We start from the raw sequence: 14257 nt of genomic DNA on the forward strand, positions 1-14257 counted from the left end.
CCCCAGGGGTCTCTTCAAGGACCTTCCCTTTGGGCCTGAGGGAACACCCTTGGCTCATTTTGCAGACGTGGGGAGGCCTTCTTTGGGGGACCCGAGCGTGCAATCGGGCGCGGCCCCGGGATGAGGGCGGGAGTGTGCTCCCCGCAGGGCGGGATCTCAGTCCGGGGAAGGGCAAGGCCTCCTGCGCAGAGCATCAGCCACAGGGAGACCTGGGCCGGGGCCGGGGAGGGCACACTGCCCCCTGGGGACAGGCCGGGGAAGGCCTCGGGGCAGCCGGCTTCCAGTCAGCTTGCGAAGGAAGGACGCCGCTTTTCCTCTTCATCTCCCCAGAACTGGCAAGTGTCGTGTGGCCAATATTTTTGAGTTGCCGGGCGGCCCGTGGCTCACTCGGGAGAGTGCGGTGCTGATAACACCAAGGCCCCGGGTTCGGATCCCATATACGGATGGCCGGTTCGCTCACTGGGTGAGCGTGGTGCTGACCACACCAAGTCAAGGGTTAAGATCCCCTTACCGGTCATCTTAAAAAAAATAAAAAATAATAATAATAAAAAATATATATTTTTGAGTTGCCGCGGAAAGCCTCCGAGTGCGCCGCGCACGAGGACAACGCTGCGGGCGGAGGGAGCCACGGAGCAGAAATGGGGAACAGGAGGGACGCGGCGGAGTCCGCGGAAGGGGCCGCGGCAGCTGGCGCCGGGCGCCGGGGGTCGGGGCTGGGCCTCATCCTGTGGCGAGGGTGAGTCACCATCAGCAGGGCGTATCCAGGACCGGGGTCGCGTGCGTGGACACGTGCAGGGGGACGGGAGAGAATCAGGTTTGCGGAACCCAAGTCCCTGGGGGACCCGCCCGGCTCCCTCCCGTGCAGGGAAAGTGCGCTTATAGGCGGGGCCCTCCGCACGCGTGCGCACACGGCCCACTCCTCGCGAGGCAGGCCCACGTGCGCGGCGGGCCCACGTGCGCGGCCTCGTGCGCCGGGAGCCCCTCCCCAGGGGGCGTGCCCGGCGGGGTCCCGCCTCCCGGCGGCGCCCAGCTCTACAAAGCACCGCGGCCGGCCCTACGCGGTGACTCACCGCCGGGTGGGGTCCGCGCGCCGACGCGCTGCGGGCCGGGTGGGGGTAGCGAGGGCCGGAAGCCCGGCTCCTCCACGCCGCGTCGCCCCCACAACCTCCCGCCGCCGAGGTTCTCCTCCCCCCACCGCCCTGCGCCCAGCCTCCTGGCGCAGCTCGCGGGGAGAAGTTCCCGAGGCCTCAGCCCCGACAGCCCCTCTCCCCCGCCCAGAGCTGAGCCCCCCTGAGGATCTGGGGAGCCAGTACCCCTTCGAAGGAGGGGCCGGGTTCCTGGAGCGGGGTGGGGTGAGTTTGGAATGGGGGCGCTGGCTCCCGAGTAGGAGGGGCACGTACCTAAATGGGGTTGGGCTTCTTATAAGCTAGCGTCTGGATACGCGGCTGAGAGGGTGGGAAACGGGTTCCTGAACAGTCGTCGGGGTTTCCGCTTGCTGGAGACCTGGGCCCAGCGTGGGGGGAGGCATGAAGTGATCACACAGTGGGTACATGAGTTTTAATGAGGGGACAGACTGAGGCGGCGGCCACTGATCAGAGCTCAGGGCCAGGGTCTGTGGGAGTCACCCATGTCTCCCTTCTGTCATTTCAGGAGGCCGTATTTTTTCCCAAAACCCGAGAAGGCCTCAGAGGCCTGGTTAGCAGTCTTGTCGATGGTTTCCTGGGTGGTCTTGGCCACTTGATCCATGGCTGGGGAAGGAAAGGAGAGGGTAGGTAAGGGTAGGGAACCCGCACCATGCGGGGTTAGCTTGGCCAGCCTCCTTCCGTAGGAAGCCTGCCTTGGGACATTGTGGGCAGAGAGGCCTGCAGAGGACGGGGTGTGCCAGGGCTGGGGCATGGTGGGGGGTGGGCTGAGGCTGCCCGCCCTGCCTCCCCTCCAGCCCCACCAGACCTTTCTGCCCGGCCTCTGTGGCCTGATCCACCACTTGCTGAGCTGCTGCTCCGGCTGCTGTCACTGGAACAGAAAGATGTGGTCTTTAGCCCCAGTTGAGGCACCCTGACCACAGAGACTCCACCACTGCTGCCCCCCACCTGTTTTTCAGAGTAGTCTGTCCTAAAGGCCCAAGGGACAGATGCCATCGAGATGAAGTCCCTTGTCCAAGGCCTCCCAGCCAATGAGCAACAGGAGCCCTTTCCATGTCTCTGGGGTGTTCTTCTTTATTTACAACTCTGGGCTCCTGCCCTGTGGCTCACTTCTCTGCATCTCCAGGGTTGCTGAGAATGTTCAACAGGGAAGGAAGGCAGGGCTGGTCTGGAGCTGGCATCTGAGCTGTGGCTGCTGCTGGGCATGGTCCAGGAAGACCCCTGCCCCCTTTAACAACTTCTCCCCTAGAAGCCTGACCCAGATACCTGAATTCCCAGCTTTAGTGCACCTGGCCCTGGGGCCTCTACTTTTGCCAGGCATTCTTACAACCTCCTCCCTTCTGCAGCACACCCCACAGTGCACACAGCATGAATGCCAATGCCTGCATGGACAGGCAGCATAAAGCATTAGGAGATGAAGCGCAAAAAGGAGGTGAAACTCCCAAAGCCAGGCCATCTTCTCTGGACCAAAGTTTCTGCCTGTGGTGAACGTGGTTCCGAGGGCTCAGGTGGGCTAGCTTGCTGGGTGGGCTGACAGGTGGCTGCAGCCTGCAGAGATCTGAATCATCCTTTCTGCTGAACAGGAACGGGCCTGCCTTATTCACATGCCATCCTTGTGGGGGATGGGGGCAGAGGAAAGGAGTGGGCTGGTAGGCCCTGGGTACACTCACAGAGGCCCCTGGGGTCTTGTCTGACATAGCCCATCCAAAAGCCACAGAGAAGGAGCCTTTGCACCCAGCTCACAAGGAAAAAGTGAGGCCCAGAAGGAAGGGTTCTGTTGACAGAGGCTTCTTGGTAGCATTTTAGTCTCAAAGGGAGAACTGTGGGCTTTCCCTGGGGCACTGATGAAGGAGGGAGTTGTCTCGATTGGGGCAGGACTGAAGTCCCAGGGAAGTCTGGGTTGGGTGCTAGAAGAACTAACCTGGTGAGCCAGGAGTCTCCTCATATCCCCTACCGGCCACCCCCAGCTGTGTAGCCTCCGGAGTAAGGAGAGAGCTGGAGGTGGAGAAACTGAGCCTGGGACCTGCCCTGCCCGGTGAGGACTTAAAAGTAAGGAAATTATTTGGGGGAAGGAGGCACGGGAAGGAGCGGGTTTCAAAACAGCCCAGTAGAGTCTGGAGCAGCCGTGCCCATCCCATCCGGTGCTGTGCGCTCAGGCCCCGGCGGGGGAGGTCGGTGGCGCAGCGCGCGCTCCCGCGGACCTCCTCTGAAGGCCCGGGTGGGGCCACTCCCCGCCGGAGCACCGCTGTTCCGCCACCTCCCCGGGACATCATCCCGCTGCTGATCAGGGTGGGCGTCCTGCCCGCCCCTCCATCCCAGGGCCGGAGCCGCCCGTCTGCCGATCCGCGGGCTGCGCAGAACCACGGCCCCCGCCCGCGTGTGTCCAGGCGGTGCCCCTCCCTGTGCCCGGGTCGCGCTCTGTCCTCACCCGCTCCCTGGGCGGCTCCCTCCACCTGTTGCTTCAGGTCCTGCAAGCCCTTGCTGGCCATGGCTGCGGGGGGTCTGCGGGGTCGTCAAGGGCTGCTGCAGCGAGGTTGGATCCTGCTCACGGAGGCGGCGACGTGAGAGCCAGATCGGGTTTTTAAGGCACCCCAGGGCTGGCCCGCCCCGCGGAGGGGAGGGGGCGCGGGGCGGTCCCGGGCAGAAGGGCTCCGGAGATTGACCGGGCCCTGCTCCAGACTACGCACGTCCTGGCCTCAGGCGGGCCGCGGTGGGGGGGGGACGGCCCGAACCAGGGTCTAAAGAGCAGCTGGGTCAGGGGTCCAGAGAAAAGCCGGGGGCAGGAGAGGGGAGCACACGCCTCCCCCGATCTGGTCGGCCCAATCCTGGGGTCCCCCATTGGTGAGCATGGGGTCAGCGCCAGGTCGGGAACTAAAGGCTGGAGTTGACGTTAATGATAGCAGCTTCATTTTATTGAGCATTTATCTTGTGCCAGGAGCTGCCCTAACGCTTTAAGTCTCTTGTATAATCTTTACAACCACCTCCTGAATTGGGTGTTATTATTAATAGCATCTGCTTATAGGAGGAAACTGAGGCAGAGAGAGGGTGAGTTAAGTCTCACCAAAACTCACATGGCAGGGACTCCAATCTGCATTGGTGGGATGTAAACCCTAGGGCCCTGGCAGCCCCGAGGACCCCCCAACACTCTCCCTCCCACCCCCATACCCAGCTCAGCACTGCAGCCTGGCCTTCTGCCTGCCGGCCACTGGACAAAGAACTCACCACTGGTCCCAAAAGCCGGACAACTTGGGCAGGAAGCACAGCTCAGGAGGGTAGGAATGTGCCTGGGTCACACAGGTCACCTTTCCTGGGACAGGGCATGTGGGACTTGTGGATAACCTGAGGGTGCTAGGAGGGGTTGTTAGGAACCTGTGCCTGAGTGGAGGAGCCAAGGATCCCAGGGACAGCAAAATGACCTGTGAGCAACCCCCTGGTACTCAAGGGGACATGGGTCGGTCCCCACCCCGCCAGGCACTCTCCCACTCCAGAGTTGGCCTTCAGAGCTAGGAGGCCACCACCCCATCTGTGTCTCCTGGTCGTTCATTGGGACCCTCTCCTTTTCAGGGCTGTCTCTTACATCTCTGTTGGAGTCTCACCTATTCTGGAGCTCTGGGAAGCCTCTGCCACCCAGGACTGTGTTGGGGCTGAGAGGCTGTTACCCCAAAATATGGTGCTTTGACATGCTGGAATAAAGAAGCAGCCTCAAGGTCTCTCTGACCTCCCCTCCTCCTGTCTCTCAAGCCTCTGTCACTCTGCAAAGCACAGGAAGAGACTGCTCCCTCATCTGCCTGAAGTCCCGACCCACTGAAGACAGTTACTTCTGGTCCTTTCCCTGAGTCTAAATGAACTTAAGTCTTATCATGGAAAGAAAGACTAAAGTATGTCAACACACCTGGACAGAATTTTGTCACTCCTGGACAGACTTTTGACACATTTAGTGTTTTAAAGAGAATCATTTACCAGTCATTGTCTGCTCTGCGGGCCAAATAGATTTTGTCCCAGGCCATTGTATGTTCTCCAGGCCCATTGTGTCCCCTAAAAATCACTTGTATGCCCCGTATCTCCCCTTTCCCTATGAAGAGGGGTATATAAGTTTCTGCACCCCACTGGGTTACCCGGCAGCCGTTCTGTGATTCCCCCATGCTATGCAGGTTAAATTAGAATTGTAATGCCTTTTCGTGTTAATCTGCATCTGTCAGTGATTTTTAGTGAACCTTCAGGGGTGAAGAGGAAGTTTTTCCTTGGCCCCTACACCTGCTGCTCTGGCTCATGCCATGCTTCTAGCAGGGAGGGTCAGCCCCTCACATGGGGCATCTGGAAGTGCATACACACGCACACGCACGTGTGCACGCATGCACGCTGGGTATGGATTAATAGAGATGTCAACCCTGGGCAAGAGGAAGGAGCAGGCTTTGAGATTAGGTGGGGTAAGGGAGGTAGCACGGGCCCAGATAAACAAAGCCACCGCCCAGCTCTGCCCAGCCCCGCCCCTCCTGGCCCAGAGCCTGTCCCTGCCCTGGGCGCAAAGGCTCTGTGGGGAGTGGCCTGACTGAATCTCTGGGGACTCCGGGGAGCCCAGCCCAGCCCCTGCCACAGCCCTGTCAGCTCTCATGAAATCCCACCAGTAGCACTGTCCCCTTAGCCAGGAAGGCTTTTGACCCCATTCTAGTTGGTTTACTGCTGGCGCTATTTGTCCCCAGGCCCTATGGGCACGCATGAGGCAGGAAGGGCTGGTCCAAGCAGGTGATGGTACAGACGGCTCAGAATGGCCCAAAAGCAGCAGACACTGGAGTCAGACCTCTTGGCTTCAAATACCCCTAGGGCAAGTCCCTTCATCTTTCTGAGCCTCAGTGTCCCCATCCTTGATGGGAGGGAACACTAACAGAATTTCCCCAAAGTGTTTTTGTGAGGATTAAATGGGCCAAAGGGTGCCCAGACTCAGCAAAGGGCCCTGCAAGAGGGGCAGGGCACCGGGCCTTCTCAGACCAGGAATGGCATAAAGAGAGAGCATCACTTCTCCAGGAACTTTGGAGGCGCCTCACAAGCCAGAGCACATGGCAGGGGCTCTAAAAGCAAAGAGCACTGCAGGTGCCCGTGGGGAGGGAAGGGGCTTCCTGGAACCGCAGAACTCCGTGTTTGGCATCTGAGTTCCAGGAATAGCCCTGAGTATGTATCTGGGGTTGGGGGACAGCAGCAGGGACCTTTCTGGGCTCCTGCAGCAGAGGCAGAGAGCACTGGAGGGGGGCCAGGGGCTGGGTCTAGGTGCCTTCGGCCTCCACCCTCAGTCACCTGAGCCAGCCTTGCCCCTCGCTTTCTTATACAGCCCAAAGAGCTCTTAGGCACACCCAGGCCCCGGTGGCTGTCTCCTGGGGCTTGCACAGGCCTGCTGTGCATGTGTCTGGGCCAGGGAGCAGGAACACCCCTGACTGCCCTGAGCTGCTTCCAGGGACGGGGGACCAGCCGTCCCCTGCTCCTTTCTTCCTTCTCAGCAGGGGACACCAGTGGCCAGCCCGCCAGGATACAGCCCAGCTCAGCTGTGCTTGACTGAGCTTTCAGCCCCCTGGGCTGCCCTTCACCTCTGCTGTGCTGCACCACAGAGGCTGGATGGGGAAGCTGCGTGAACAGAGCAGGATCTGGAGTTGTGTGTGGACTCAAGCCCCGGCTCTGACACCTAGGACTGGGGGCCCGGGGCAAGTCACTTAGATGCTCTGAGCCCAAACTGTCTGGGTATCAAGGGGAGGGTGGGGTCCCCAGGGAACCCCTGGTTCCTGCTCAGCCAACTCTGAACAAGACTCCTGGGCATGATGCAAACAGCCATTCATGTAGGACACTGGCCGGCCAGGTCCCTGGGTTGTTTCGGAACCTATAGAATGTGGGGGATGGCTCTGGAGCAAGACTTCCTGGACCGTGCCCAGTCCTGTGTTTCTTAGCTGTGTGCCTTGGGGCAAGTTATTTAACCTCTCTGTTCCTGAGCTTGTTCTCAGAGAAACTGGGGTCGTGCCAACTCCCACCCCACAGGTAAAGTGCTGAGAACAGTGCCGGATCGACAGCTGGGAGGAACTCAGCAAATGTCAATTTTAGCTTTTTTCTCTCAAGGTGAGACTTACTCTTGTGCATTTCAGCTTTTGTGCTTTTTAATGACACCTGACAGGCTTCTGAGTGGGGAGCTTGAGGCTGGGCAGGGCCAGGAGGGAGGTGCCCTGGTGTGACATTCCTCTTCCTCACTGTGGGTTTAGACTTTGAAAGTTACCATCTGCTGCAGGAAAGGTGTTAGGTATCCCTGGTTCCCTGCAGGACGCTGGAACCAAGGACGCACATGGAAGGCAGAGGAGCCCATCCTCACCTCCTGGTGACAGCGGGTTCCTCCAGGGACGCTGAGCAGGCGGGTGTGAGCTTAAGCTCGAAACCCAGGGGCATCCAGTCCTGTGCTCCTGCGGACTGTCTGGGGAGCCAAAGACAGGGCTGCCCCCTTCACGTTAAAGGCAATGGTGGGTTGGGTGAGGGGGCGATCCTGAAGACAGTACCTGCTCTCATAGGTTCCAGAAACACCCAGTGTGTTGCTGTAGGTTACCTGGTCCCATCAACAGGCAGAACCAGCTTCTGATCCTGTGAGGACCCAGGGGGCTTCTTCATCAGTGACAATGCAGCAGGGGTGGGGACTCAAGTTTTATTTGGACTCATTAAAAAAAAAAAATTCACAGCAGCATCTGTGGGTCAGAAGGTGCAGAGGGCAGAAGAGGTGAGGGTGGGAGGTGAAGGCAGCAGTGGCAGCCAGGGCGGCCAGGGCTGTGGGCGGCCAGGCGGGGTGCGGGAGTGTGGGCAGCTACGGGGCTCTCTCCAGGGCTGGCACTCCTTGTACTGGGAGGAGGTGGGGTCCAAGGCAGACAGGTGCCCTCAGGGCCTCCGCTACTGACATGCAGCCCTCTAGTCTCCTCCACTCTTGGCCTGGAAGAGAGAGTGGCCCTTACACACAGCTCCAGGACCCCAACCCCCAGTGGCCACCCTGCATGGGCTGGGGAGGGTTGTCATCTAGGCCCCCCACCCTCAGGAGTCATTCACGGGGGGACCTCACACTCACACTCAGGGTTAGCTTGCCTGCAGTCCCTGTGGGGGCTGTAGAAGGTCAGGAGACCCCCTATGGGTTCTGGGACTCCAGGAGGGAGGCAGTGAGTCTGTGGGGGTGGGGTCTTACCCAGGAACCCCCCATGCTGTACCCTAGAGTCCAGCTCTTACCTCTTCAGCCACTTCCTCATCCTCCTTGGCTGTTTTATCCTCCTGTGCAGGTGCAGGTGGTTCCAAGTCCTCCTGCAGGAGAGCAAAGTGGACATGAAACCATGTGGAGGGTGCAGAGGCCACCAGCTGCCCTGCAACCAGGGCCTCGTCTACCTGGCCTCAAAGATGAGTAGAGGCCCCTCATTGCCCTGCTGGGCTGGGAGGGGCCAGAGGTGCAGGGGCCACACTGACTGTGAGAGCCCATAGCCGGGGCTCTGCCTGATGATGCCAAGGCCTTCCAAGGTACCAAGTACCCAGGAACTCAGCTTCTCTCCCTGAGCTGATCCCAAGTCCCTGGGTACCCTCTGGTTGGGCTTCCTTGATGAGGAAGCCCGATGGGGTGGGATGGAGTAGGGGTGGGCTGGGGTGGAGTAGGGGTGGGGTGGGGTGGGATGGAGTAGGGGTGGGGTGGGGTGGGGTGGGATGGAGTAGGGGTGGGGTGGGGTGGGATGGAGTAGGGGTGGGGTGGGGTGGGATGGAGTAGGGGTGGGGTGGGGTGGGGTGGGATGGAGTAGGGGTGGGGTGGGATGGAGTAGGGGTGGGGTGGGGTGGGGTGGGATGGAGTAGGGGTGGGGTGGGGTGGGATGGAGTAGGGGTGGGGTGGGGTGGGATGGAGTAGGGGTGGGGTGGGGTGGGGTGGAGTAGGGGTGGGGTGGGGTGGAGTAGGGGTGGGGTGGGGTGGGATGGAGTAGGGGTGGGGTGGGGTGGGATGGAGTAGGGGTGGGGTGGGGTGGGATGGAGTAGGGGTGGGGTGGGATGGAGTAGGGGTGGGGTGGGGTGGGGTAGGGTGGGATGGAGTAGGGGTGGGGTGGGGTAGGGGGGGACAAGGCAGAAGCCCCTGAAGCCCCAGGCCTGACCCCACCCTCAGTGTTCATAAATCACATGAGCACACACCTTTGTCCTACTGAGCCCCCAGACAGCCCTAGGAGGAGAGGTGTGTCATCACCGTTCACAAGGGGACCCTGAGGCCAGGGAATATAGGTGACCAGCTTAAGGCCTCAGAGCCCAAAGCAGCAGGGCTTGTCAGCATCAGGTCCAGCTTGCTCCAGTTCCACTCCCATCCCCAGTAGCATGGGTCCCTCTCCCTGCCTCCTGGTTGGGCTTGGGGCTCAGGTCTTACATAATCCTCTCCCACTTCCCGTCCCCTGTTGCCCTACACTCCAGGCCAGCCAGACACTTTCCTGAGTGGTCACAACAACTGGGTGTGTAGGACCAGACTGGTGATTGGCCTGGACCCTGGTCTCAGAACCTACCTCTACAGGGTCCTTCCACCTCCACACTATCACAGGGCCATCCTGCCCCTTGGTGGAGTGGGCATAAAGGGGCACAGAACTGGGTGGGCCAGAGTAGGCCAGGCTGTCCAGGCGAAGGGCGGGTGGCTGCCTGCCTAGTCCAGCTGCCCCAGGCCGGCGCGCGAGGACAGTGGTATGAGCAATCACATGGGCTCTGCTGCATCCTCTACGGTTCACTGGGGGGTGATTCACGCCTGGTTTCTGGGTGTCTCCAGGAAGTGAGTCTCCCTTGGGGAGACTCCAAGGGCTCCCCAGCCCTCCTCCAGCATCAGCAAGGAGTGCCCAGCTCAGAGGCCCAGCGCAGCCGGACCCCTACCCCCAGGCCTCTGTTGCTGGTGGTTGGCGGGAGGGGACCTCCTTGGGCAAATTGGGTTCCGCCCAGGGCACTGATGGTGATGAGGATGATGATAAAGACAAATCACCTTCATTTGTTGGGCGCTTACGACGAGCCAGGCAGAACTGCTCCAGGGGGTCACTTCCCTCCTTATCACAGCCCAGTGGGACACTCTTACCCCCATTCTGCAGATAAGGTAGCAGAGATCCAGAGAGGTTATGTGGCTTCCTAAGGTCAGACAGCTAGGAAGGGACAGAGCTGGAGACTAGGAGAGGGAGCAGCTGCCGGTTCCAAGGACCTGGGGACCCTGTGCAGGCCCTGGATGCAGGCCCCTCGGTGCTGCCCCGAGAGCTGGGGCAGGGCAGCCCCTACCCTTCTACCCATTCACATTCAGAGGGAGATTCTGAGTGCAGGCTGTGCCTGTAACCTCAACTTGGCCACCTGGGCGTCCTATAGCAGGTAAGGGAGCTGGAGACAGCCATACACCCTACCCCCAGGTTGGAATCCCAGCCCCTGCCACGACCTACACCAACACAGTCTCTCAGAGCACAGGCTCAGTCTGGGCTGCCCCTGGGAATGCCAGGCTCATGAGTGCTGGCCATGGGCCCTTGGGCACATTACTTAATCTCTTTGGGCCTTAGTTTCCACACCCTATGCCGATTAAATGCGATTAAATGAGCTAATAAATGTCAAATTCTCTGTGGTAGGTGCTTGGATAGCTCATCCAGCTGACGTCTGCCCGTGGGAGTGCCCGACTGTTCCTTTGCCCTCTGCTGCCATCTGTACACACATGCTCACCCACAGGCACACAGAGTCACGTGCATACACACTCACACATGCACACTCATATGCACAATCACACACACCTGTGCACAATGCATCCTCACACATATACACATGCACACCACGCACATGCTCACTCACGTGTTCACACTCACACATGCACACTCACGCAATGCACGCACACCCACACACATGCACACTCATGTAATGTACACCCACACATGCACAGTCACGCATATGCACACCCACACTCACGCAATACACACTGACAATACACACTCATACACATGCACATTCACACATACGCATACTCATGCAATGCACATCCACACACTCACTTGCATACTCACACATACACACTCATGCACATGCACACCCATACACATACACACATATACAGTCACACATGCACATACACACATGCATACTCACACATGCACAAGCACACGCACACAATGCATCCTCACACAGGCACATGCACACACATGCACACACACATACTCTAACATGCACACTCACACATGTGCACAACCACACAATGCGTTCCCGCACACTCACACCTACACATGGATTCTTACACACATGCAGGCACACTCGCGTTCAGCACACACACGGCAGCGTAGGGTGGGTCAGAAGCCTTACCAGTTTTCCATCACTAGGGGGCGCTGCTTTCCTGCTGCTCCTTGGAGGGGCAGCAGCCCAGCCAGACCAGGCCAGGCCCCCGGAGGGAAGCGGGACACTGGGTGGGTGAGTGGTGACTCCAGCCTGTTGTCCATCGTCTGTTACCATGTGGGGCTCTGTTTTCGCTTATACAATGTGATACCTCTTAAATGCTGACAGCCATCGAGGGGCGTGGTTTCAAGCCTCATTTTCCTTGTCTATAAAATGGGCCCCAGACTCCCCCTCGCAGGGGTGGTTGTGAGGATTCCTGACGTGAATGGGTGTGAAAACACCAGACACAAACACACACACACACGCCCCCCGGCGCACAGTGGATGTTGGATCCTTTGTCCCCTGCAAGTCTTTGTTTCCTGCGTGTTTGCCTGTCCTGCCTCCTCTGCAGCTGGCCTCTGTGGGCCCAGGAGAGAGGATGGGACAGGTCCGAGAGCCCGGCTCACCTTGCGCACCACCCCGGCGGTGACCGCGATGTTCTCTGCCTCCTCCACGGTCTTGACGGCCACGGTGTTGACGCTGCTGACCACGGCCTCGCTCACGGCGTTGGCCTGCTCCTTGGTCTTCTCAGCCACTATGGGAGGATGCTGGCTGACCCTTCCCACCGGGCTGGCTTGTCCAAGTCAGGACGCAGCAGCCCCTTCCCAGGGCTCTGTTGGGACCCTCAGCTGTCCCCTTTCTGACTCGAGGACAGCTCTGACACTGATGGGGGTAAACAGGAGGCCCACCCTGGCCTAGCCTCAGGGTCTGGGTCCTTGTAGGGCTTGGGACCCCATTTGGGGGTAAGGGAGGACTGTGGGCTCATGCTCCCAGTCCCCTTGTCCCCTGGCCCTGGGGCTCCTCACCTGAGGTCACGCTCTGCACAACCCCCTCCTTGGTCTTGGCTCCTGGGGAGAAAACGGAGGTGTCAGCCCAGGCCCATCCTCCTGGTATTGGAGGGACAACTGTGGGGTCAGCTGAGGGTGAGGATGGTGTTTGGGGGCTGGCAGCCCCTTCAAAGGGATGCTTCCGGCTGTGTCAGGGAGAAGGGGATGGATGGGAAGGGGACAGGACAGGATGGGGGGACAAACAGGCCTGAGGTAGGGACATTGGGCCTCGGAAGCAGCAGGAGGACAGGGCAGATGAGTGCTGAGTCATCAGCTTGACCTCCTCTTACTCCTCCTCAGAGGGACCCAAGGAGGACGGGGCGGATGGGACACTGAGCCTGGTCTCACCTCCCAGCCCACCTTTTCTCCTGGGCAGGGCGGGGACCCGTGGCCTGTCTGCTGTCCACAGCAGCTCCAGTGTGGAGGCGGGCAGGGAGCCCACCTGAGCACCAGGCTGCTCACAGCTTTGGGGTCTCCAGGCTCCGGGGACCCTGGGGTGTGTTGTGCACGCCTTTGTGAGTGCACACATACATGGTTGGCCGTGTCTGAGGTCTGAGTGCCCCTCTTGCTGTCCTGTCCCAGAGACCCCTGGGGTCTTGAGGCAGCCAGAGGCCAACATGCACTGGTGTGTGCAGGGGACTATGGATGCTCCGGGGCCTGAAGACCCCACCTCAACAGCCAGGGCCTCACCCGCTCTCGAGATGCCTCCCTAGGACTGGGTAGTAAGGTCGGGCTAAGGGTGACGGGGCATCCATGCTCCGGCCACCTTGCTGCCCCGCCCTGCCCCACCCTGCCACGCCCTGACTCACCCACATACATGACCCCCTCCTTGGTCTTCTCAGCTGCTTCTGTCACCCCCTGCTTGGTCTTCTCCACGGCACCCACCACGCCCTCCTTGGCAATGGAGAAGCCCTTCTTGAAGACGTCCATGCTGGAGGGCAGGCTGCTGGGCTGCGGCGGCAGGGACAGAGCCTGGCCTGGCTGTCGCTTCGCTGTGAGCTGCGGGCTGAGCTGGTGTGAGTGCTGCCGCAGCGGCCGCCCTCCCTGCCTCTCGCTGACGCTATGAAATATTGATGCGGCGGCGGCCAGCTGGAGCCCCGCCAGCGGGGGCAGGGCAGCAGCAGGAGGCTCTGCTGGCTCCCTCCTGCCCTCCTGTCATCCAGGGGGGTCCAGGGAGGCTGCACACATCCCAGTCCATCACTGCTCCTCATCCCCTCACTGCCCTGCCCACCCACGGGGAGGCCCAGACTGGTGCTCTCTGGCCCCGGGGCTGTGGTGTCTGTGCTACCCCTGGGGACACAGGCACAGAGAGGGGAGGTGCCTCCACCAGTGCCCCCGGCGTCCCAGCTAGGGCAGGGGTCAGGGCCATGCAGGCCTGTCAGGTGAGTGGCCAACCTTCCAGACTGTTCTGGGCTGCTCAGCTACACACCAGCATCCTGGATGCCCTGACCCCTGGGCTCTGGCAAAACCAGTTGGAGGAGCTTGGGGCACTGGACACACGGGCTTCCCCGTGCCCTGCCCATGCCCACATGCTATGTGACCCCAGGATAGCTCTTTTCTTTCTCTGAGCCTCCACCCACTTACTGGCTCCCACAGCCCACTGGTGAAAGGTGCTGAGGAGGCACGACGTGCTGCCCACTTCCTGGCCAGCAGCATGGAAGGGCAGCAGGTCACTTGAGACTGACCCAGCCACTTCCTGCAGCCCTACCTCGAGGCTTCTCCTGACTCCCAGGGAGCAGGTTTGGTGGGGCCACCCCTGTGTCTCCCCACCCCCACTGTCCCTCACCCAAGTCCTCCCGGTGCATAGGAACCAGCCAGCATGGTTGGTGGCCTGTGGAGCCAGGCAGGGGGGTGGGGGCCGGACAAGACCCACCGGGAGGGCCAGCCCAGGCCACT

The 14257-nt window shown here is 60.5% G+C and overlaps 2 protein-coding genes and 1 long non-coding RNA gene across 3 annotated transcripts; 1 reads left to right on the forward strand and 2 right to left on the reverse strand.

Moving 5' to 3' along the window:
- The first annotated feature begins 1086 nt into the window (after nucleotides 1–1086).
- On the forward strand, nucleotides 1087–5289 carry LOC134370869 (uncharacterized). Its single transcript, XR_010022682.1, has 3 exons — nucleotides 1087–1352; nucleotides 3110–3191; nucleotides 4707–5289. It is a non-coding gene; the product is annotated as an uncharacterized LOC134370869 (long non-coding RNA).
- ADIRF (adipogenesis regulatory factor) lies at nucleotides 1549–3686 on the reverse strand. The gene is made up of 3 exons (XM_063087797.1): nucleotides 3571–3686; nucleotides 1951–2013; nucleotides 1549–1748 (listed from the first exon to the last, which is right to left on the reverse strand). The coding sequence occupies exons 1-3, from the start codon at nucleotides 3629–3631 to the stop codon at nucleotides 1642–1644; spliced, it is 231 nt and encodes a 76-aa protein (XP_062943867.1). The 5' UTR covers nucleotides 3632–3686; the 3' UTR covers nucleotides 1549–1641.
- A 2695-nt stretch (nucleotides 5290–7984) lies between the features above and the next one.
- On the reverse strand, nucleotides 7985–13291 carry SNCG (synuclein gamma). The gene is made up of 5 exons (XM_063087916.1): nucleotides 13171–13291; nucleotides 12341–12382; nucleotides 11942–12069; nucleotides 8376–8447; nucleotides 7985–8087 (listed from the first exon to the last, which is right to left on the reverse strand). The coding sequence occupies exons 1-5, from the start codon at nucleotides 13289–13291 to the stop codon at nucleotides 8067–8069; spliced, it is 384 nt and encodes a 127-aa protein (XP_062943986.1). The 3' UTR covers nucleotides 7985–8066.
- Nucleotides 13292–14257: the final 966 nt, after the last annotated feature.

The sequence above is a fragment of the Cynocephalus volans genome, chromosome 2 (assembly GCF_027409185.1).
Source record: "Cynocephalus volans isolate mCynVol1 chromosome 2, mCynVol1.pri, whole genome shotgun sequence".
NCBI lineage: Eukaryota > Metazoa > Chordata > Mammalia > Dermoptera > Cynocephalidae > Cynocephalus > Cynocephalus volans.

Coding starts and splice junctions, on each gene's coding strand:
- ADIRF (XM_063087797.1), bottom strand. CDS start 3,631: ATGGCCAGCAAGGGCTTGCAGGACCTGAAGCAACAGGTGGAGGGAGCC. Junction 2,014..3,570: donor GGGAGCCGCCCAGGGAGCGG/GTGAGGACAGAG, acceptor TTTCTGTTCCAG/TGACAGCAGCCGGAGCAGCA. Junction 1,749..1,950: donor CACAGAGGCCGGGCAGAAAG/GTCTGGTGGGGC, acceptor TTCCTTCCCCAG/CCATGGATCAAGTGGCCAAG.
- SNCG (XM_063087916.1), bottom strand. CDS start 13,291: ATGGACGTCTTCAAGAAGGGCTTCTCCATTGCCAAGGAGGGCGTGGTG. Junction 12,070..12,340: donor TGTGCAGAGCGTGACCTCAG/GTGAGGAGCCCC, acceptor ATCCTCCCATAG/TGGCTGAGAAGACCAAGGAG. Junction 8,448..11,941: donor CCGCCGGGGTGGTGCGCAAG/GTGAGCCGGGCT, acceptor GCTCTCCTGCAG/GAGGACTTGGAACCACCTGC.